The following is a 23,125-nucleotide window of genomic DNA, read 5'->3' on the forward strand; positions in this document are numbered from 1 at the left end:
GAAAATAGTCTCCTGCCATTGAAAGTTACTAAGGGCACTATTTTCGGCTGCTGCATAATATCATTGCACCTCCTGCAGCCATGTTACTGCAGCAAAGTCCCTGATTATTACGCCAGAATGAGAGTATAGTTCCTAGCCATATCTACCTAGAAAATCGCAACTTTTAATTTTCTGTCTGTCTTAGTACGCGACGTAACTAGTCAAGTTTTAAATAGGAAAAATATGTAAACTCTTTTTGCTTATTTTTTAGCGTGATGCTAATGGTCTAATCCGATTCAAAGGATTGTGCTAAGCTATGCTAAAAGTGGTAGCGCCAGACCCGGAGATCTGCTGAATCGATTTCAAAAAAGTAAAAATCAAATGTTTAACTCTAGGGGTGCTGGAAAAAAGTGTAGTGTCCCTTTAAGGTACAATGGAAATGACTCCATTGAAAATACCTGTGGGTGTGGACTTTCTTGAGTTGTTTTGAGTCTGTGATTCCAAAATATCCTGAGCCTTCAGCTGGACATCCTCTGAGGTCTTGTTTATAGCCTTGATTGCAGCAGGCTTCAGAATCAGTGTTAAACCAGGTGGTGGTGCAAGGACAGAAGTGGTGCTTGAAGAGGCCTGCACAGTAGGAACCAAGGGCACAGGTGTAGCTAATGAAGTGAGGTGCTCTGCCTTGAGCTCCTCCAAGGCCACTGCAACTTCTTGATGGGACACCTCCGTAGATGATGTAGCCAAGGTTGACGTTTGAACTTCACAGGGCAAAGGAGTCTTTAAGGCTGCCTGGACCTCTGGCTCTTCATAGCTTAATAAGCATGTTTGATAATCGGCATGGCCATTTACGGCTTTGTCAGACGGTGAGGGTACGTTAGGCATACAAGGTGCTTCTGGAAGAGAGTCCTCGCCAGAGATGACCTGAGCCGTGGTGGTTGTGGGAGAAAAAAATTCTGGTTCACCAGCTGCAGTGGGTACAACACAGACGCTTGCAGGATGTGAAAGGAGATTGGATGGATTTAGGATCCCTTTTGGAGAAGATGATTCTAATAATGGAAGACCTGGGGCTGCTCTCTTCTCTACAGGGGACTCTGAAGGAACAGGTCGAGGAGATACCGACTTCATGGGCTCCGTTTTTGGCCTGTCATCTATAGAAATGCCAAGAAAGAAAGTGTGAATGCCGGTCTATGAGATAAAGGTCACAACTAAAAGCAGGTTAAGTGTGGGTTTACCCAAGTTGGAGTTGCAATCCATGGTTGCAGGGCTGAGTCTTTGAGGTTGGTTGACATATGCCGTTTGCTCTGCATGGCAGTTGCTTGGCTGTATTTGGGTAAAAGAGAAACAGAAATATAAGTCACCTATGGCAGAGGAAGACAGATTTCCCCAGCTCTTCACTTTTTTGCAACATGCATTAGAGTTTATTCTTTAGGCATATTCAGTGGTCATGATGATTTTTGTAACCGCACATACTTTGTATGCACATGTGCCTACAGATGAATGTAATATGTTTCCCAGTAGATGCCCTGCATTTTGTCGCAATGTGTGTATGTTCGTGTACACATACACAACTGAATATACTCTAGGTTTAGAGCTATCAGTATACACAACATCGATGTTGTGAAAATGATGTAGCATTTTTGAAAGATTTCACGTACACACGACACATGTTTACACAGATCTACAAAGATGACTAAATACGTTGTATTACGTGTGCCAGGCCAGTAGATGGCAATGCTACCTTGTAAAGAAACACATGGGAATTCTCCACAGATGCAAAAAATAAAAACAAATCAAGACCTGAGAGCATTGAGCAGTTTTGTTTAGATGTACGATGAGGTTGATTTATTAAAGCAATAAACCACCAGAAACAATGGGTTACCAGTGCATTTTATAACAGCTATGGGGCGTTGTTAGGCACGAGTGCCTAAAACCCCCTTAACTGTTATAAGATGCACTGTAACACCACTGCTTCGCGGGGCTTATTGCTTTTATAAAATGGTTACTTCATATGCATAGCAGGATTTCATAAAAAAAACACATATAAGTTATTAGGTAATTATATAAGTACTCTTCCGCCAAACAAAGTAGTTCCTCAGAATCTGCAACAGAGCACAGTTCCCAAGCAACACAGACGCAGCAAAGACACATTGATTAAAGACTGTGGTGTTTATTTTCATAAATCAACATTCATCTAATTTATACATTAACATTTATATTGTGCAACTGTTCAAGTGTGGATCAAATATGCTTGGAAGCATGCTTAACTCCTCAGGAAAGCGTTTTCTCTTTATTGATGAGATGACTTAACAATATTTATTGACATTTATCACGATATTGCCATTAATTTTGTAATTGTAGAAACAACATTTCGAACATGTTGTGTAAAGGTACGAGTAAAAAAAACTACGACTGTGGCCGTACGTTTGCGCACACATAAAAAAAACTCTTTCTATACTCCAGGCTTAAGTGATTTCTGAATTAGTATGATGGTACATCACAAAACCACAGCTGTAGTGTGAACAAAGTGTCCCAAAGTGAGATAAACCAGGAACTAAACTAATAGTGATTCCTGTTCAATCACCCTCTGAGATATCCAAGGTTTTTAATCAGTGCTTTTTCCCCCAAAGAAATTCCTCTTTATTTTGTATTCAGAGCATCTGCTACATTTTAACTATGAGTCATCAAAAGTGGTTCAATGGAACACAATTAATAACACACGGTAGGATTCACGATGCTCTATGTGTTTTCTGTAATGGCGTGCTTGGATGCAGGAAAGCCTGAGCAAGGATCAAACTACACATTATATCAGACAGCGGTGAATGTTTAGCTCTTGCTCTCTATATGCGGCACCATAGTCTGCAAGATTAAACCACGGGAGATTTACTACAATGTCTTTCACGAGGGTAATTCTAATCATCTGGTTAAGTAAATGCCTGCTTCTCTGCAAACACAGAAAAAGAGATAAGAGAAAAAGAAACAGATGCAGGGAGTCAGGTTGAAATCCATTAACTAAAAATAAACAGATGCAGCTCAATTTCTGTAGCTCAATTGTGTTAGCAGCGCAAACACTATGGGTTCGATTTCTAGAAAAAACACAAACAAAAAAAATGTAGATTGTTAGTCTCTCTGGATGAAAGTCTCTGCCAAATGCATAAATATACCATGTTTTGTCGACATGGTATCATGGCAGTACCAAAGTACACTGGAGCAAAAAAAATTACCTAGTATTTTTGTCTTGTTTTCAGTAAAAATATCTAAAAATTCTTAAATGAAGATGCATTTTCTTGATGAACAAAATGACCTTAGAAAATAAGTCTAGTTTTTAGAGAAAAAAAATAAAAAATAAAATTTAAATAAAATTTAAGTAAATTTGTGCTTAAAACAAGCAAAAATAATAATAATAATAATAATCTGCCAATGGGGTAAGAAAAAACATGTTGAAATAAGTTAATTTTTATTAAACACTTCATAAAAAAATGCAATAACTTTTTTTACCCCATTGGCAAATTTTTTGTCATTTTGTTCATCAAGAAAATTCATCATGATGTAAGAATTTTTATTTGTATTGAAAACAAGACAAAAAATACTAAGTAAGAAAGTCAAGTTTTGCAGTGTAGTTGAAATGTACTATTGTATCTTCTAGGTACCTTGATGTAGCATAAAGTATTTATCATGGTATGTGGATTTGGTAATTTTTTGCCATTATGGCATTCACAGTGGTGAGCTGTCAGGGCAAGCAAAGCCTTCTCTGCCTAAACACTATCTAAATCACTGATATATATTTTAATATATTTTCCATAAATGTGTATTAAATGAATTCCATAATAGTCTATTATCTTTATTTAATATCTTTTCTTTTGGTTGTGCTGCTTCCAGTACTGTATTTTTATGATAGAGCATTTATCCAATCATATTTCAGCCAGCGGTTAACATCATGTGTTGCCATGGTCAAAGAAATCTGCCTAGGCCTTCAGAACGAGCAGTGTGGGCGCCTTCAGCTCAAGATAAATGACAATGAAATCATTGCATTAACCACCAGATTTCAAGTTGGTGCCACCAGCGCCATCTAGCAGGCTTACAAATGCTGACGTCATTTCGCATCATTTTATTGGATTGACCCCCAGCAAAGTTAAGGAACACTATTTGATCTGTCCTGGCTAAAAACAGAACTGACTGTAATGCATGCCATGACTGATTTTGATGGCAAAAATCCTTGATTTCCTACAGCATAAAAATCAGCATGTGACAGCTGTACCCGTTGACATGTTTGCCGGTGACTATTACTGTGTTCACTGCTTCAGTCGAACGGACATTCTCAGCCTACAACAAATTAAAACTTATGCCAGAAATACTACTAGACAGTCTCGACTTTCAGTATTAGCCTCTATGGCGATAGAAAATGACGTATTGTTGTACAACAGCGTGATCGAACTCTTCTTGAGGAAAGAAAGGAGGATGGATTTTGTTTACAAATAATCTGTAGGCTAATTTGGTGAGTTTAATGCATTTTATTTAGTAAGCAAAAAATATTTGTAAAATGTAAATTTTGTAAAATATAACTTTTTTAATAGTAACCCTTTCAAAATGTTTTACCTTTGTATTATCTTCGAATAACAGACTGTCAACAAAGTAATTTGTTATACTTTTGTTTCTTCAAAACACTTGTAAGCTTTTTAAAGAACCATTTATGCGATTTCTTTAGCAAAAAAAAGTTTGACTTCATTTCAAATAGGCCTACCGTTCAAACGGGTTTCTGCATAATATTCACCGCGTCTCTTTTTGTATTGTCTTTTTTTAATAAAGTAAAATTTGACTTATTACTTAAGGTGTAAAATACAGTAATTTCCATTTTACTTTGCAACTAAACTGTTGATGTGTTTCTATTGCAGTAACGTTGTAATGATGTTATTACAAGACAAATTAATTCAGAGAGGACACCACAAAGGGCCTAGGTGTGAAATGCACGGACTGCCACTGATGGCATATATAAATCATCTAATATCATCAGTACACCATGGTGCCAGACCGGCACTTTAACATTTTGTAAAAGAGGTAATTGAAATCCTATCATGTTCACATTCACACCACAACTGACATTTCAGCATCACTGGCGGCTGGTGACTTCTTTTTTTGAAGCGCACGATGCGAAGTTCGTCACAACATGTATGTAGCTTGTCATGTGTGTGGTTCGTCATTTCAAAATATGTGTTCTGCGCTTTGAGAGATGGTGTGTGCATCACGTGTCATGCCAAAATAAGTGCCTGCTGCCTTGAACTTGAAAGGATGCGCTCGCGTGTGCCAGATACTCGCACAGTCTCATGCGTAATCAGAGTTTACTGTTAAGGGAGTGTGTTGCGTGTATTTAGGGAACGTGAGCGTCATTTTTATCATAAACGGTTTTGACGCGTCTCCAGCAGGCACTTATTTTGACAAAACACGTGATACACACAGGATCTCTCCACACGCAAGACACATATTTTGGAAAAGGGAACCACACACGTGACAATCCGAACACTTATTTTGAATTAGCGCATCCTCGGAAGAGCAGTCACGAGCCGCCACTGTTCAGCATCCTACTGACATGCTTTTCCACATTTATCCAGATTGTCCAAATCCAAAGACCCAACTATACATAAACATATAATGGTGCAGCAAACAACCTGACGCTCTCATTGTATTCATAAGGATACGACTAAGGATTTGACTGTGTGAGCTGGAACTAATCCATGCGTACAGCGTGTGCCAGGAAGAGAGTGTGTGTGTGTGTGTGTGTGTGTGTGTGTCCGATTTAGGCTGTACATGTCTGGAAAATAGCATTAGACAGGTGAGCTTAACACAACAGAGCCAAGTCACACTGGACAACAGCTTTAATCATAGATGACAGGACACATAAACTCATTAAAATGTGTTAAGATCTGCACTCCACCGAGGTAAGTATACAATGATAGGATGTGTAAGTAACTGTGAAAAATGTTATCCTTGACTACATCTGCTAGAGTTTGGCCGCTTCAAAAAACAAAGTTTGAACAAAGTGTGTTTCTTGCCTGTGGAGGGGTGGGTGTGGCCGACGTGTGTCCTGTGGGTGGGGTTGGTGTCGAGGAGGCGCGTCCTGCGGGAGGGGTTCGGATGGAAGCGGGGTGTCCTGCAGGAGGAGTGGGATTCCTGCTTCCGAACATGATCTCCTCCGTGATGTCCTTTCCGCCCTGGTTAGGGTCTCGGATACGGATCTGGGAGGACAATGGCACAGAAGGGCAAAAGACTAACTATAGCAACTGAGTCAATCATGGATGCTATGGGATGACACATGTGCTGATAGTTGATAACAAAATGAACTTAATTTTTTTTAACACATTTTACTGGATCAGTTTATTCCAAGATTAAAACCACTATGATAAAGAATTATCATAAGGTACTTCCCACGATTTTTTCTAAAATAAATGTGCCAGTTTGCAGTAACTGGTGTAAAATTGGCTCAGATCTATCTCTGGCTTGTGATAAAACATCTCGACTGTGCCAACCTCCCAGCATGCAACAGAACGGCCACATCACATAGTCTGATCCAAATACGTGAAGTGCAGCAAACAGATTTAAAAATGTAATACTGATACCTCATCCTGAATTCCGGAATTGTAATTGACTACCATGACGTAATTATACAGGAGTCAAGGCCAGTGTTGGGGTAAAACTACTACTTGATGAATATCCCTTTTAACAGCATTTAATCTGGGTCTGGCAGCCAGGGCTGCAGGGATTAAATTCAAGCCTTATCAGAAGAAAATTAACCGAAAGTAAAGTGGATTCCTTGGCATTTCTGGAAGCGGTGATTTGTTTTAGGTACTCACTGGTTTCTTTTCTCGTTTGGCAGGTGGAGGGGGCAGAGGTGCCGGCACTATGATGGGTGGAGAGGGCGGGTACACTGTCTGGCCAGCATAATACGATGGCCCGGCAGCTGTTGTTGGAAAAGAACAGGAAGGGAGGAAAAAAATGAGTCATAGTCGCTGTTTGAGCTTTCACAAACAGCCCTACAGCGAATCGCTTTTTGGGAACGAGGTCAATTCTCAGTTAGCTAATTAGACGCATGCAGAAACTACCTGAGGCTAACATGAACCAGCTGGATGTGATGTCAGAGCGCTCGCAATGAAGTACACTACAAAGGGCTCAGTACTTGCCATAAGGGTTTGGGTATTCCCCAGGGCCGGGTCCTGGGTAAAAGGTTCCAGATCCTGGAGGTTGCACGGCATATTGCTGCGGGGCTCCTACGTAAGGTGCGCTGTGACGATACTGTGAGAAGAAAAAAAAAAACTTGCTGATACACAAACTTTTCAGAATATCTTGTCGACATCCATAGCTATAATGCAAAATGATGTAAAGCCTACTGTATATTTTGCATATATAGGTCATATTTAAAATATTGGTTTCACAGCATTTTTTTATATTCACAGCCTTTTTGACTTGTCAACAACAATATTTGAAGGCCCCCAGTCACAATAGCTCTACCCCTTCCTTCGGAGGTCACATTTGTAAAACGGCATACGTTATCAAGGTTTATTATCTAAAAAAAACTGTTACATTCCAAAGTAAATGAATGTTAATTTAATATATTTTCCCTAAAATTATAGTACCTCAATGACAGATATGGTTGACTAATGCAACCTCTGAAAGTTGCCTTTGAAATAAGACTACCGAATAAAATATTCTAGAGGTTGATATAACTAGAAACTAAAGATGTATATTCGATTAGGACTGCATAACAACTAATCGCAATTAACCGTTTGCAAAAGAAAAGTTTTTGTTTACATTATACACGTGTGTATTGTGTATAATAATTATGCATATATAAATGCAAACAGATGCATGTATAATGTTAAGATAAAATATGTGTAGGGGTGCGCGGGGCAAACACTAACACAGGTTTAGTTGTAACACGGACCGTTTACATTGTTGCACAGGGTTGAGCGTTTTTTTTCTCGTATTGTTTTCAGGCTGCCAAAAGATGGTCTCCCGAAAATTTATGGAAAGGTATGTTTTCCCATCGAGTTATTGATGAAATTGTGTTTTGGAGGCATGCAAGTAAATTTTTTCATCATATGTTTTTTTTTGGTTTCTGAGTTGGGTGTGTAAGATACCAAAACCAATGTTATGTCATCTTAAGCAGTGTCTTGTTGACTTAAACATAGCATCATTTTGAAATATGTCTGCAGCTCTTAACAACTTTATGGTGTGATTGAAGATATTTTGACCCAGCGGGGTTAATTGTAACGCTGTGTTACAACTAACCCCTCAGCACTTACGATATGATAACAGCTATCGTTAGCGTTATTCTTGCCGTAGTTTTAAATAGGCTACACATGAATGATTGTTGGTTGTCTTATCAAAAATTTGTGTGTAAAAATGCATTTTTGTTCATATCTTTAATATTGATTGAATAAGGTCACGTCAAAGATTGAATTCATAATGAAATGAATGGCTAAAATCAGACTTTCATTTTCATTATCTCAGAATTTGATTTTGAGGCTTTAGTATGGTTTTAACTCAGTCACATATTTTTTTTTTTGTCATAATTGTGCTGCTTTTTCCTCACATATTTAGACATTTGTATCCATTTATAATTGAAATATGGTTAGATAAGGAATTAATAGTGTAGATACCTGTCTATTATAGACAGATATATCCACTTCAAGTATATAGACAAAGTAGTAGGGAGCACCGATACCGATTTAAACAGACAACTTCTGGCCGATACCAATATTAAACACTTGTATACTATACAGTTGGTCTATTTGCTAGTTTATTTCTGCATCAAATTATTTTTTACTGAATATGGATTGGATCTAATTAACATTCAACTGACCAACATAATAAGAGAGACACAAATTAAGCTAAAACAAATATAATAAGACAGCATGACAACCTTCAAAGGTGGTTTTTGCTATTCAGCATTTATTTTATTATCAACATTAACTCGTTTTTTACATATAATGGATTTCTTTATGCAGTTAATTAATAAACAATCAGTATTTGCCTTTCTCGTGCTTTTGCCGATATGCCGACGGTTTCAAATTCATCAAAAATCGGCAGATAAATATCGGCGGCCGATACATCGGTGCATCACTACAAAATAGTAATGAAATATTTGCCTGCAAACTTATTTTTTTGCAAGTGTTACAACTAACCCCCCACCTGTTAAAATTAACCCCACCTATGGGGCAAGTTGCAACGTTTGCACTTCTGTAACGTTTTGTGTAATTGTCCAAGAATGGTAAGTACTAGAAACAAACTTCAGATGGTCATTTGTAGCAGAGATGTGTGTGTAAAAATATAATTAATCAAACTCAAATATTTTTTATAAGACGTTTTTTCTTGAATTTACTTAACACAAGAAAAAAATCAGCAAAACTGTCTTATTCCATTGCCAGATTTTTTCTTGCTTGTTTAAAGCACAAATTCGTTTAAATTTTATATGTTTTGTCTTAAAACTAGAGTTATTTTCTTAGGTCATTTGCTCATCAAGAAAATATATCTTGATTTAAGAATTTTTAAATATTTCTACTGAAAACAAGACAAAAATACTAAGTAAGAAAGTCATTTTTAATTTTTAAATCTTGTTTTGTCTTTAAAAAAAATAATTTTAAGTCATCTTAAAATTAAGGAGTTTGTTTAAGCCCTGGTTGAGAAACACTGAAGAACACTTTGCTTAATCCAGGGTTAAAACTGGTCTTAACCCAGTATGTGAAAAGCCCTTTAAAGTAATAGGTTTACTGACACCGTACCTGGGGAATGTAATATTGGGCTGTCTGGGTGGGAAAGGCCATGGGCGTCATGGTCATCATGATGTGCTGGTTAGGGGGGTAAACCGTAGCCGTGGGGTTTTGAGAGCCTGGCCGTATGGAGGGATTGTTGGTAGGGAGAGTGGGCCGCGCGGTCTGCATCTGAGTCCGGTGAAGGAACTGTCAAGTACAAAAAATGAGAGCGAGAGAGACAAAGAAAGGAGGGAGGGAGAGAAAGGGTGGGTGGGTGGGGGAGGGAGAAAGAATTAAGCAGAAACAGACACAGAAAAGGGAAACAGAAAGAAAACACATAAGTGTTGACAAAAGACAGTTCACTGCAGGACATTATGAGGCACATAAAATATTTGCTTTGATTTGCTTGGATTAGAAAAGCATTGATCACACATACTGTATGACTTCATCAAAAACATATAAATACAGACAGGCGGGGGCCTAAAGAATGGACAGCATTAAGTATTCTCATTCTCTACTGTAGTAGGGTGGTAGCACAGCTCTGGCACAAAACATTATTCACAGTGAGAATACTGCATGCCAGCTGGAGGAGTCGTCCCCTCCCTATTACTTCCTCCACTGCTTTCACTCTCTCTCACTCACTCCGCACAGCAAACATTACCTCAGAAAACCCAGCCATTGGGCGCCAGCCGGGTAACACTGGGGTGAGAGGTGACTTCTCTCTCTCTGCCCGTTTATATACACACTATGTGCACACAGCATTTGCAATTTTCCTCAAGAGGATAATAATGTACATGTGACTGCACGGTTTTTATCCTCAAATGGAATTTTTGGATGAAATAAAAGACTTAAGTGTCCACACATATAAAATGATCTATGCAAATTGACACTGATGCGATTTCAGACTTAATTCACCCTAATGGAAAGCATATTTACACTGTCCAAGTCGTCTCCTACCCCCTACATAGTGCACTATGTGTCATAAGAACTAGTTAATGTATTACATAGCATCTCATTTAAGGCACTTGTGATTGAGAATTTTCATATTTGGCTGAATTATTCCTTTACCATCCTTAAAAAATGTTATAGTCACAATTGTAGATTATAACAAGTCTTGTTAAGTAACAAAATCAAAACGCAATCTATCCCCTTTAATAGGTTTACATTTTTCCCAGTTTTCATTCAAGGATTCTTAGTTTCAGTTTTCTCTTAGACAAGAGCCGACCTTTAACATAATTGCACAACCCAGGTAAAATCCTGTTAACAAAAACAAAATAATCCAAGCTATCATTAAATAAGCCTCAGGGAGATTTCCCAAAACCAAAAGTGTGTGTATGACAAGGTCTGAAAGCATAACAGAGATTAAGAGTAAAGCATGATTTACACTTCTGCGTTGTAGCTGAAGCGCACCTCTGCAAAAATATAACAACGCAAATGTAACAGACCGCAAGCATTGTGATTGGTCTGCAAAAACATCCGTGCCGTATTTCCTAGTCCCCATTTTCGCTTGTGATGAAAAAAATAAAGATGGACCAAGTTGTTCCGATAGACGATACTATTGTAGTAGTAGTAGATAGTCAGAAAAATGGCCAATATCGGGCTTTCATGACGATAGTTATTATCATCATGGTTTTTACATTAACATTGCATGCTTTTCCTCGCATGAGAGGCTTTGTGGATTTCACTTTGCGCGAGAGCTTGTAATGTGCGCAAATTACTTCTCGCATACACCTGGACTTGTAATGGGCGCGTCTTGGATTCCTTATAGCATCCGAACTTGTAATGCAGACTTTTCTTCATACCTGAGCTTGTAATACGCGCAGCTCTGCTATTTCCTTGCACTAGAGAGGGTTTTAGGAGAGCCTGGGTTTAAAACCAGCGAGTTTATTGTTCCCACACCTTAGTTAACTTCAAATTCAAGGACCTTTCAAGGACTTTCCAGGTCCAATATCCTCAAATTCAAGGACTAAATGTGGGGACACATTTCAAGGGACAGCAAGGTTACATCATGTTACCTTTTAAGATACATTGTTACAGTTTCCTTTCAAGGGGACTCACGCTGCGTCACTGCGGTGACACTTTGGGGACACCTCCAGGGGTCAGTGCGTCTGAATGTGTATATCAAATTCAACCAATGATGAGGCTTAACGACAAAGACAGGGTGACGCGGGAGCCAGGGAGTATATCGCTAACTGATATATTGCCAAAGATGGCATTACAGGGACGCAGGAAGTATGGCAAGGGATACGCAGCGTCTCGTTCCCTTCTCAGGGAACAACAGTTACATACGCAACCAGAGATGTTTTCATGTGTCAAACACAACTATGCAAAAAACATTTAGGTATGAATCAACATTCACATACAGAAGATATACGCATTTAAAGCGAAGAGTTTAGCACGTGTGCTTAAAAAGTCTTGAATTTTTATGATATTATCCTACACTACACAAAGAATAATATGGATTTTTTTCCCAGAAAACTTCTTGCATAAAATAGATTCAAGCACTTTAAATGACCTGTATCTATGTATGTATATTTTTAAAAAATTCCCAGGGCCTTGAATTCCCACCCCCAGATTCACCAACTTTCAAGGATTTCAAGGACCCGTGGGAACCCTGTGTTCCCGCTCCCTGGCACACAGGAAATTTTAGAGAGCCTGGGCTTTAATGATGCGCTCTGATTAATGGCACCTTAGAGTAAATCAGCTTCTTTTTTCATCCACCAATCAAGTGTCATAAATAAGTAAAGAATTAGGGTGACGATAGGACAAACTCACAATGGGCATATAACACTATTACGCAGAAGTATAAATCAATCTTAACTGTCTGTAATGATCTGTGTCCAGCATGTTAGTCCTGAAACAAATATGCTTTTACAAGAGGATTTTAGGTGGTCATCGTGTATTCTGAGAAGGCCTATGTGAACAGTTTTGCTATATACAAAAGGAATAAAAGATGCAAGACTAGACTTCACTGTGTACCCTTGTGAAATGATGCAGTATAGTGATCAGGATGCTGTTGTTAAATTCCAAAATTTTCTTAAAGTGGTGTATGTCATGTGTATGTGGTGTAATCAATCAGAAAAAAACAATAGGACATCTTAGCAAGCCGCACAATGCGATGTCTACTTCATAGCTGTAGCACTAAAGCAGCGAGTAATGTGGCAAAGTTCAATCCTAGGGTTAAAAGCCCAAGTGTTTATGTTACCATTCATTTTGCTATCTAACATCCAGGGTCCACACCTGTAGGTCAAAGGTGAACATGGATATAAGAATCAAGAGACAAGCCACAAACACGAAGACCACCAGTGGAGAAAAAAAAGTGACAGCACACATTGTTTGTGGGTGTGTAATGGGTGATTTCCTTTACTGTGACTCATACGGCCAACAGGGGATCAGGCACAGCCTGGGGCGAAGACCACTCTGTGCTAAACCACTGTCACAGCTCTATATGAATGTGTGTGTGTGTATGTGAGAGAGTGAGAGAGCAAGAGAGAAGAAAGGAAGTGGAGACTGAGTGTCTGTGTGTTTGTAAGGGACAGAGATAAGAATGAGTGAGTATATGTGAATGCCAGACAGACCAAAGAAAAATGAGAAACTGATGTTAGTGATGAGTGTGTGAGTGCATGAGACAGACGTTTTGTAGAAGCAGTTGTTTTTATTAATAGTAAATGTAATATTAAATATGTGGGAAAAAATGTAGTCTAGGGCTTGATTTTATCTACCAAAAATCGTTTGGATTGGGAAAAGTGGGTGTAACAGGGCAACATGGTTTGAAAAACGAAGAGGGATTCATGATGTCAGCAAAAAAAAGAAAGTATTTTTAAGAGAAGCAGGTTATTAAATTAGTAGTTCACTCCCAAAATAAAAATTTTGTGATTATTTACTTACCACCTTGACATCCAAGATGTTTATATCTTTCTTTCTTTAGCCAAACACAATCAAAATTATATTAAATAATATCCTGACTCTTTCTCGCTTTATTATGGGATTGACCAGGGATTAATGATAGATAAATGCACTATTGGGGCTTCGAAACGTTGATCCCGGTTAGTGCTGTGACGGATTGCAGTTGATCCGTGATCTGTATGGATCACGACCCACAGTTCGGCGCGCATGCGATTTGCGGATTAATATGCTAATTTAAATAGGGAAAGTTTATCATTTGCACGTGTTTCTAAGGCTTGCAAATGTTAACATTCAAGTGATTTTAAACAATTTAACCGCAAAAAGGCGCTAAAGTGAGCAGATTTCTGTACGCACATGCGGTTCAAAGTGTACGGTCCAGCTCCAGTCAGACATAATTCCCTTCAAAGATCAGAACTCCTCATGTGTAAACTATTGAGAGAGTTGCGCTGCTGTGTATCATACTGTAGTCCATTAACATACATTTGCTGAATAGAGCAATGAAAAACAACCTAACATTTTCATGTGAAGCGACTGTTTATGCTGCCTCTTCTTCCTGAAGGGCCGTTTGGAATTCGCCTTCCGTCTGTGTGTGTGCACGCGTTTAAGTGCCCTCACTAGTGCATATACGCAGAGATGCGTTTCAAAAAGTAAGTCAACATAAAATCTTTCTGTTCTTGACAGGGCACATACACACAAAATGATCTCACAGTATTCTTTTTCTAATAAAAACATCTGTTTATGTCTTAAGTGAATTATAGAGTCAGAAACCAGTCTGTGCTTATTTGTTCTTAAAGAGACAGCAAGACAACCCAAGACAAAGAGACAAACACTTCTGTGGCTCTAAAAAAGTAATAATAATATTTAATTTGTGCAATAAAGACAGTGTTATTATTCACTTAATTTAATTTCTGTACCTAATGATAATTTTAGACCTTACTTAATGTGCAACTTTGTTCTTTTTTTATAAATGTTTGTAATTTCTTTATTTGTTATTATATATTTCCCACCCATTTTGCTGATCAGAAAAATTATCCGATCCGTGCCTCAAAAACCGTAATGTGATCCGAACTGTGAGTTTTGTGATCCGTCACAGCCCTAATCCCAGTAAAAAGCAAAGGAAAGCGCCAGGATATTTTTTAATAGAACTCCGACTGTGTTTGGCTTAAAAAAAGAACGACAAAAATCTTGCATTATATGGGGGTGAGTAAATAATCAATACATTTTTAATTTGGGGTGAACTACTCCTTTAAATATTTTTAAATGTTCTGAAACAAAATCCATTATTGAGCAAGTAGATAAAAATCTTTCAAAACTCTCTTGCCTTACCACAATTCTTACTAGTAAACTTGTAATAAATAAAATTTTAAACTGTATCATGTGACCTAACCAGCAATTTATTGGCAATGTAGAGGCAAAAGTGTAAAATTTCATGAAAAATTTAATTTTCCATTTTCCATAAGATTTTACATTTTTATATGGAATAGGAAACCGGACCATTTTGATTTCCAGCTGCCTTTAATATACTAAGAAAAAATAATGGTCCCTTACTAACATTACATAAGCAGATTTTATAAGTAATATTTTATTGAAAAAGTTTACTGTCTCTGAGAAAACACAACATTACAGTATATACAACTATACACAACATTTGATTATAACAAATTACTTCTGGTAACCAGTTTGATATATAGAAGAAAAACTGGCATGGAGAACACAGAGTTAGTTTGAAGATTCATCATGGGAGATAAGAGCGCAACTATCGTATCCTTAGAGGGAGAATTTATACTGTCAATACCCCAACACAATTGTTTCAATACAGCCTGTGTGTTTATGTGTGAGAAAGAGAAACCACTCCCTCTCCACTCTCTCCTGTTTCTGTTTGTTTTCTAATGTCCTGTAGGCATCAGTTTTTGCCGGTCTGCAATGCAGACGAGCTGGGACGTGCCGCAGCCACAAGGGAGAAATGAAACCTTAACTCAGCTCTTTTAAACATCAGCGCAGATGTCAGAGCTTCTTTCATGCTGTTCATTACACAAAGCTGTTGTATTGCTTCATAGATCCGTGCACACTTACAATTTGTTTTAATTCCATCTTTGTACAAACATTTCTAATAAACCTTCTGTAAATGTGACTGTATCTGTATAAAAAACCAGCTAAAGTTATTTTTTGTCATCTACTGTTTTCTACATAAAATCATATTATATAATATAATATAAAGACTGTGTGAAAATATAACCTTGATATCTTTAATATTAACTGAGTAAGGCCATCAAAACAGTAAAATCAAACTTTGATTCTCCTAATCTCATAATAAATATAATCTCATAATAATAATAATAATAATAATAAATATGTCAAGAATGCAACATGATCTCATGGAAAGTCATGTTATATTCACGCATAATTCTATCCATTTATTCGTGTCCATGGCATGAAATTTATCTTTTTTACATGCCTTGACCATGAATGTCTTTTTCGTGTCACTCGAAAAGCACGAATTTCTATAAATTGTTTCTCGTGTCCGTGGCACGACTTTCTTTTCATTTTATGTATTGTTTTCTACTCCCCCCATTTTTAAACCATTGTCGCTTGGAGTTGGGGATAGGGTTAGGATTTATAAAAATGTAACAGAAAGTGATTCTAACCTCAGCCCCAAGCAAAAATGGTAAGAAAATAGAAAAAAACAATGAGAAAACAATACATAAAATTAAACAAAAAAGACATTCGTGCTCAAGGCACGAAAAAAGGTGAATTTTGTGCCAGAAAAGTTACACTGTATGACCAATCATAGCACATGCTAATTTTGCTGAATAAGGCATGCTAAAAAAATTAAGGTCATTCATGATGCCATAGAAGAACCATTTTTGGCTAAATGGTTGCATAAAGAACCCTTAGCATCCAATTTTTTTTTTGTTATAGTGAAAAAGGCTCTTTAGATTATAAAAAGATACAGTATGAAAGAAATGGTACTTCTAGGAACCCTTGACTTTGGTCTTTTGAGGAACCAAAACTTGTTCTTCTATGGCACAGCTATTTAAAACTTTATTAGCACCTTTATTTTTAAGAGTGTAACCAAAATCCTTGATCCTAACTTAGCCTATAAACTCGGGTAAATATGTTAAAGGGAACAAATCATGAAAATCAGACTTTTTTCATGTTTAAGTGCTATAATTGGGTCCCCAGTGCTTCTATCCACCTAGAACATGTGAAAAAGAACAACCCAGTAACTTAGTTTTGGTGAACCATTCTCTGCAAGCATGTGAAAAAATAGGTCATTGAAATTTGGCTCCCCTTGTGATGTCAGAAGGAGATAATCACCCCTTAATCTGCACTATCCAACCATGGCACTGTTATTTAATGCATAGATCAGCTCATTTGCATTTAAAAAAAAATCTGCTTACACCTACAAAGTGGCAATTTAAACATGATATAATATTTCTATATAGTATTTTGAGCTAAAACTTCACACAGGTACTCTGGGGACACCAAAGATTTATTTTACATCTTAAATCTTGTGAAATGTCCCCTTTAAAAATACTATGCAAGCTCCTAACATATTCCTAAAGTCAAAAAAGAAGCCAAACCAGGAGCCAGGAACATATGGTCGTCAGCAAAATCAGGTAAACCCTCATTTAGCCCAAACCTCTTTGTGCTGGACTATATAAAGTAATACAGCAAGACTACAGCTGTTGCATCTCTTCCAGAAAAAGTTTTCATGGTATGCAAAGCTTCCAAATAACAAACTATTTTTGCTGATATTAAAATCCCCTATAGATGAATATGAAGTCTCCATCAGTCAGTATAAGAAGTATTTAGAATCTGCACTAGTTGTTGACGACAAATCTAATACACATGTAAAATTACTTGTGTAATGACACCAGAAATGTACGTTTTAATAAATATACAGGACAACAGCATCATTCTGGAGGTGGCATATCTAAAAATATATTTATATTACATGCCTGCATACATCCAGAATCAAGTACACACTTCATAAATATGAGAATTCGGACAGAGATGAAGCTACCAGAGATGGCTACCTAGTACATTTTTGTAATAGTGCCCAATCATAATCTAATCCATCTCATGTGCTGCACTAAGATATTGTAACATAATACACCGTGTTCTTTTTGCGCATGGGGGAGCACATCTGCTGCACACTTAAAATTCAGGAGAAAGTTGTTTAGATGGCATGAACAACATATTTCCTAAATGCTACTGCATTGCTGTTTCATAAGAACAAGAAACCCGTGCGGCAAATGTTTCAGTGGTATGAATAAAAAAGAACAAGACAGCCCCAAAACGGCCAAATACAAGTCAAATAATCAGCAATTGGCATGGCTTATATATGAAATATAGGTTTATTACTAGTTACTAAGACAGCTAGTGGGAAAGTCTGGTGTACAGGGCATGCACAGCGATGTATAATCTAACAATACAGTATGAGTTAGAAGAGGAAAAATGTTAGGTTAATGCAGAATGTTAAACAACTTTCTTTAAAGGTCATCTGCATATGGCTGTATGGTCTTGTGGTGACACAGAAAGTACAGAAACATTTTGCAAAAAAAGTGGATGGGTGGTGTCACATGGGGTTGAGAGAAAAATAATGCTAAATGCTAAGAACTCAGAAAAAAGGTAAAAAAGCTGTCAGTGGGACGGTACCATTCAAAAAGTCCTAAATGTACCAGATGGTACAGATGAAGAGTTTGGTTCCAAAACATGATAAACGCCATTTAAAACAATGAGTTACCACCCAAATCAGTATTTTATCTGGTCAGTATTAAAAAGTAAATTCTTAATTTTACACAAAATCTGTTATGACAAAATATTCTGTCATCTTTTCTCCCTTTTTTTCCAAACCGCCACAAACGCCACTCTTCCTTCTCTGCAGAATGCAATAAATCCACTAAACCAATCACAGCGCACCATTCCACACATTGTAAACAAACTTTGAATACACACAGAATCCTAGTTTTCCACATCTACGCTGTACTTCGTGATCAACAAACAAACAAAAACAAAATAATATTTTTGATGGCATTTATAAACCTGTGGTGGTTTTCTGTGGCGTGGAAGAAACGTAAGCCATCAAAATCTAATAATTTACATGAGAGGCACTCAGAAGAAGGTAAAATGCCGTTTGCTTGTTCTCACACGACAGCATCAAGCTTCTGTCATGCTAACACATTGACCCCAGGGGATCTTATGAAAACCTTTTCATTATTTTACTCGAAGTCAACGAAAAACGAACAGGACCAAAACATTTTACAGTTGATCGCTGTCAAAAAAATTCAGCGACAACGTCGCAAGTATAACATCAGTGTTCTTAATATGACAAAGTAAGTGTTTTGATTAATGCCATTAATGTTTATTTATTTTTTAATCAGTGTATACCACTAGTCAACTAAATGAATATAACATGACAAAGATGAATGCACATTTATATATTGATTCAATAGATTTATAGGATTTTTGAAAAAAAAAACATAATTATTAGTTTTAATAATAAATCTAAAAATCAAATAATGGATTTGAATTTGTAATGTTATTATAACCTAAAGATGCTATGTGAAAGTTTGTAACAGAAATAGTGGTTTTCAGTGTAACTTTTTTGGTATAGAAAACACATTTTTACCCAAATTAGTCAAAATGGATTTATTGCGTTCTGAAACAAAACTCTTCAGATATGTAACTTTCAGGTACCAGTATGCTCCTCTAAATTACCAATATGCACCTTTTAGGTACAAAAGTGTCCTTTTTAAAAAGGTACTGCCCCAGTAACTTTTGTAACTTCTTGCACCTTTTTTTCTGAGAATGTATGTACTGTAAAGTCACTGTTGGGATAGCATAATTAAAATTTAGCTCATTAAAGGGGACAGAGAATGAAAAAACATTTTTACCTTGTCTTTGTTGAATAATGGTAGTCTACCCACATTCACAAACATACAAAAAGTGCTAGACATGCTAAACATCTCAGTCTCATAGAAATTCCTCTTTTAGAAATGTCAGCCAGAAAACAGCCCAATCTGAAAAACTGATGCTTATGACATCACAGGCATCTAACTACCCCTCCACTTTAAAATAATTGGCTGCATTTTTTGAGTGGCAGCAAAGTCAGCCAATCAGTAATGAGATTGCAAGTTAAGCCAGTAGGGGAAGCCAAATAGGTGCAAAACCACTTGTTTAAAATCCGCCACCCTAATAGAGCTATCTGAGAGAGGTTTTTAAGGAGTTTCTAAGGCATTACAGACCCAAACAAAAACTTTTTTGTCTACATGTCACATCACAGAACAAGGATAAATACTCCGTTCAATCATTTTATGTCACCTTTAAATTTAAAAAAAGGAGAAAAGTAATATATTTTTTATTTTTGACATTAATTGGTTAATTCAAGAAGTTACTCACCATAATTTTTTAAAGAAATATTGTAGTGTTTTTTTTTATTAAATAAATGATTTATATGTGCACTTCATTGTTTTTATTTTTAAATGTCCCATCATAATCTTTAATCAAAAAGTTAACCTCCAATCCCTCTTTGAAAGGACTTCTCTTCCTGCCACGAGTTATGATCAAGGACATTGGGATGCTTTTGGGGACTCACTGTTGTTAATCAGCCTTGTGTTTTATTAGTAACGCCCAGCTTCCAACAATCCAATCAGTTCCCGATGGATGAATTTATTACCGCCTAACATTTTTATCCTCATTTCAGAAGCAGTTTCATTCTGATATATGTCACAATAGGGACATAAAGACATAAATGCCGCCTTCAACTAAAATTACACAGATGGCAACATGGAGAGAGTGTGTGGCATGCTCTTATCTTTGGAAAAAAAGCAAAACTATGTTACCTAAAAAAAGATGCGACCCACACTTCATAAAATTTAAACAATATTTGCAGATACATCTGACCATTGTGAGTTTTGTGTGAGAGTTATTGGCCAAGAGCATGAAAAAATAAAAATTCAGTTTTATACAATAAACTATTTTGTTACTGTGCTGAGTCATCTTTGAATGTCCGATGTAAAATCTGGGCCCTGATGCTAACCCAGTTAAAAAGCACTGTTTCAGAGAATATGCATTGGCTCTAATAGTTCTAATGACTTCTGAATGGGTTTGGTTAATGACTGCCAAATCTCCAAGTCACTGAAACGCAACAACGATTCTGCTCAGGAAGGTGACACATTGAACTATTTCATTAAATAAAAGGTAGATTAAAGTCCTGACAAGCATTAGCAATCAGTGTCGGTCTTTATGAGTGCACATCTGCTCATCAGATGAGATGAATAGATAACATCATCATTAAGACGTTTCTTTAGCGAAGAAAAGAAACAGATGAGTCAGATGTGATACTTCGAATGTCTGCTTCTCAAGGACAGGAGATCATTACACAACTGAGCCGATGTATGAATATGCCATGTCTGAACGCCTCTCTAGTCAAAACTGTGTTGCTAAACCTCCAACCTTGCGACTTGCAGATTTGTTTAACATTAAAAAGATAATGGAAAATGCTAAAATGTTCATGTTTTTGTAGCTTCATGGCAAAGACAAACCAGGTATTACTGGCATTGAACTGAACTGGTGTGCTCAAAATTAGTAACAGCTGAATAGGAGATCTGTTGCTATGGTATTAAAAAAACCTTAAAGGAATAGTCCATTTTCTTAAAAGAAAAATCCAGATAATTTACTCACTACCATGTCATCCAAAATGTTGATGTCTTTCTTTGTTCAGTCGAGAAGAAATTATGTTTTTTGAGGAAAACATTGCAGGATTTTTCTAATTTTAATGGACTTTAATAGACACCAACAATTAATACTTAACTCAAAACTTAACAGTTTTTTTCAAATGAGTTTCAAAGGACTATAAACAATCCCAAACGAGGCATAAGGGTCTTATCTAGCAAAACGATTGTCATTTTTCACAATAAAAATAACAAATATACACTTTTAAAGCACAACTTCTTGTCTAGATCCGGTCGTGATGCGCCAGTGTGACCCCACGCAATACTTCATGACGTCAAGAGGTCACAGAGGACGAACGCGAAACTCCGCCCCAGTGTTTACAAGTGTGTTGAAAGAGGACCGTTCCTACGTTGTTGTATGTGGTGGAATGATACTAATTAATGTCTTTGTGTCAGTTTATTGTTTACAATGGTCCGCAAATGTGCGTTTTATATATGTAACACGTGACCTCCCTACGTCACTACGCATTTACGTTAGGTCGCGCTGGACCAGATCTAGACGAAAAGTTGTGGTTTAAAAGAGCATATTTTTTATTTTTCTTGTCAAAAATGACAATCGTTTCGCTAGATAAGACTCTTATGCCTCGTTTGGAATCGTTTATAGTCCTTTGAAACTCCGTTGAAAAAAACTGTTATGTGTTGAGTTAAGTGTTAAGTGTTGGTGTCCAATAAAGTCCATTAAAATGAGAAAAATCCTGGAATGTTTTCCTCAAAAAACATAATTTCTTCTCGACTGAACAAAGAAAGACATCAACATTTTGGATGACATGGTGGTGAGTAAATTATCTGGATTTTTCTTTTAAGAAAATGGAATATTCCTTTAACTTCACCCAAGTGAATAGTGAGTGCATCCTACTTTAGTTATCATTCAATAAAAGCGATTACACAGCACAAAATCTAACAATCTTGTACATTTTTAATAATAGCAGTTTTTTTTACCCAAAGCAACATGCAATTTAGAGACAAGGCTCTGATAGTCTCTTTGGAGTTGCCAGGCAAATACTACTACTCTTCTTTCCAATCAATTTCTCACTATTCTGAAGCAAAACTTAGAAAAGCCACACAGTGTCTGATAGTACAGAAGCATTAAATCTTTGGGATTTACCTGATGATGTGTCGGACGAGGTCCAGTCACAAACTGATGTGGGAGGGACCAAGTGGTGTTGTGGTATGACAAGGTCATCAGCAGTGAGAAAGAAGAAAAAGAAGTGAGGATTACAGCCTTAAATCCACCTTAAATGACTTTTCAAAGTCTTTCAGGGTGGTCTTCACCAGTTATATTGATTTTTTTACTTGTTTAACAGTCGAAATATAACATAAACCTGAGCATGGGAATTTCAGCTAAATGTCACTGACAGAAATTTTCTATGTTCATGATGCTGAGCTTACCGGTCGAGTCTGTTGCTGTACGTTCATTGGCTGCGTCTGTGGAGAGTACATCAGGGAGGCGGAGCCTGCATTCTGAGCTGGGTTATATGGAGGCTAAGAAAGATAGAAGATGAGAGAAATAGGAAGAGTCAATGTGAAATAGTGACAATATCAAAGGCACTTCCCTTTAAAGTCTCACAGCTACGCCTGCAACCATCAATTTCAACGCAAACGTGTGTTCAAATTAGGGATGCACCGAATCCAGATTTTTTGGTTTCAGGTTTGGCCGAATACTGAATCCTACTCGCATGCTTATTCCATTAACACAGTACAACACATTAATGAAGTAAACAACGTCCACAGCAGTGTATTTTTCATTTTATTTGATTTTAA

At 37.0% G+C, this 23,125-nt stretch overlaps 1 protein-coding gene across 4 annotated transcripts in view; it reads right to left on the minus strand.

Annotated features, from left to right (window-relative positions):
* eif4g3a (eukaryotic translation initiation factor 4 gamma, 3a) overlaps nt 1-23,125 on the minus strand; it is a 66,148-nt gene that overhangs the window by 26,203 nt on the left and 16,820 nt on the right. For 2 of the 4 annotated variants that reach the window (XM_073876118.1, XM_073876117.1), the window contains exons 4-11: nt 22,754-22,846; nt 22,470-22,502; nt 9,750-9,926; nt 7,149-7,260; nt 6,822-6,928; nt 6,024-6,206; nt 1,212-1,299; nt 438-1,127 (exon numbers count right to left, since the gene is read on the minus strand). In XM_073876118.1, the coding sequence (XP_073732219.1) occupies nt 438-1,127; nt 1,212-1,299; nt 6,024-6,206; nt 6,822-6,928; nt 7,149-7,260; nt 9,750-9,926; nt 22,470-22,502; nt 22,754-22,846 (1,483 nt within the window). Of the gene's footprint in view, nt 1-437; nt 1,128-1,211; nt 1,300-6,023; nt 6,216-6,821; nt 6,929-7,148; nt 7,261-9,749; nt 9,927-22,469; nt 22,503-22,753; nt 22,847-23,125 lie in introns of all 4 variants that reach the window. The other 2 variants (XM_073876116.1, XM_073876115.1) reach the window with 1 other exon arrangement.

Source organism: Misgurnus anguillicaudatus, chromosome 14 (assembly GCF_027580225.2).
Source record: "Misgurnus anguillicaudatus chromosome 14, ASM2758022v2, whole genome shotgun sequence".
NCBI classification, from domain to species: Eukaryota; Metazoa; Chordata; class Actinopteri; order Cypriniformes; family Cobitidae; genus Misgurnus; species Misgurnus anguillicaudatus.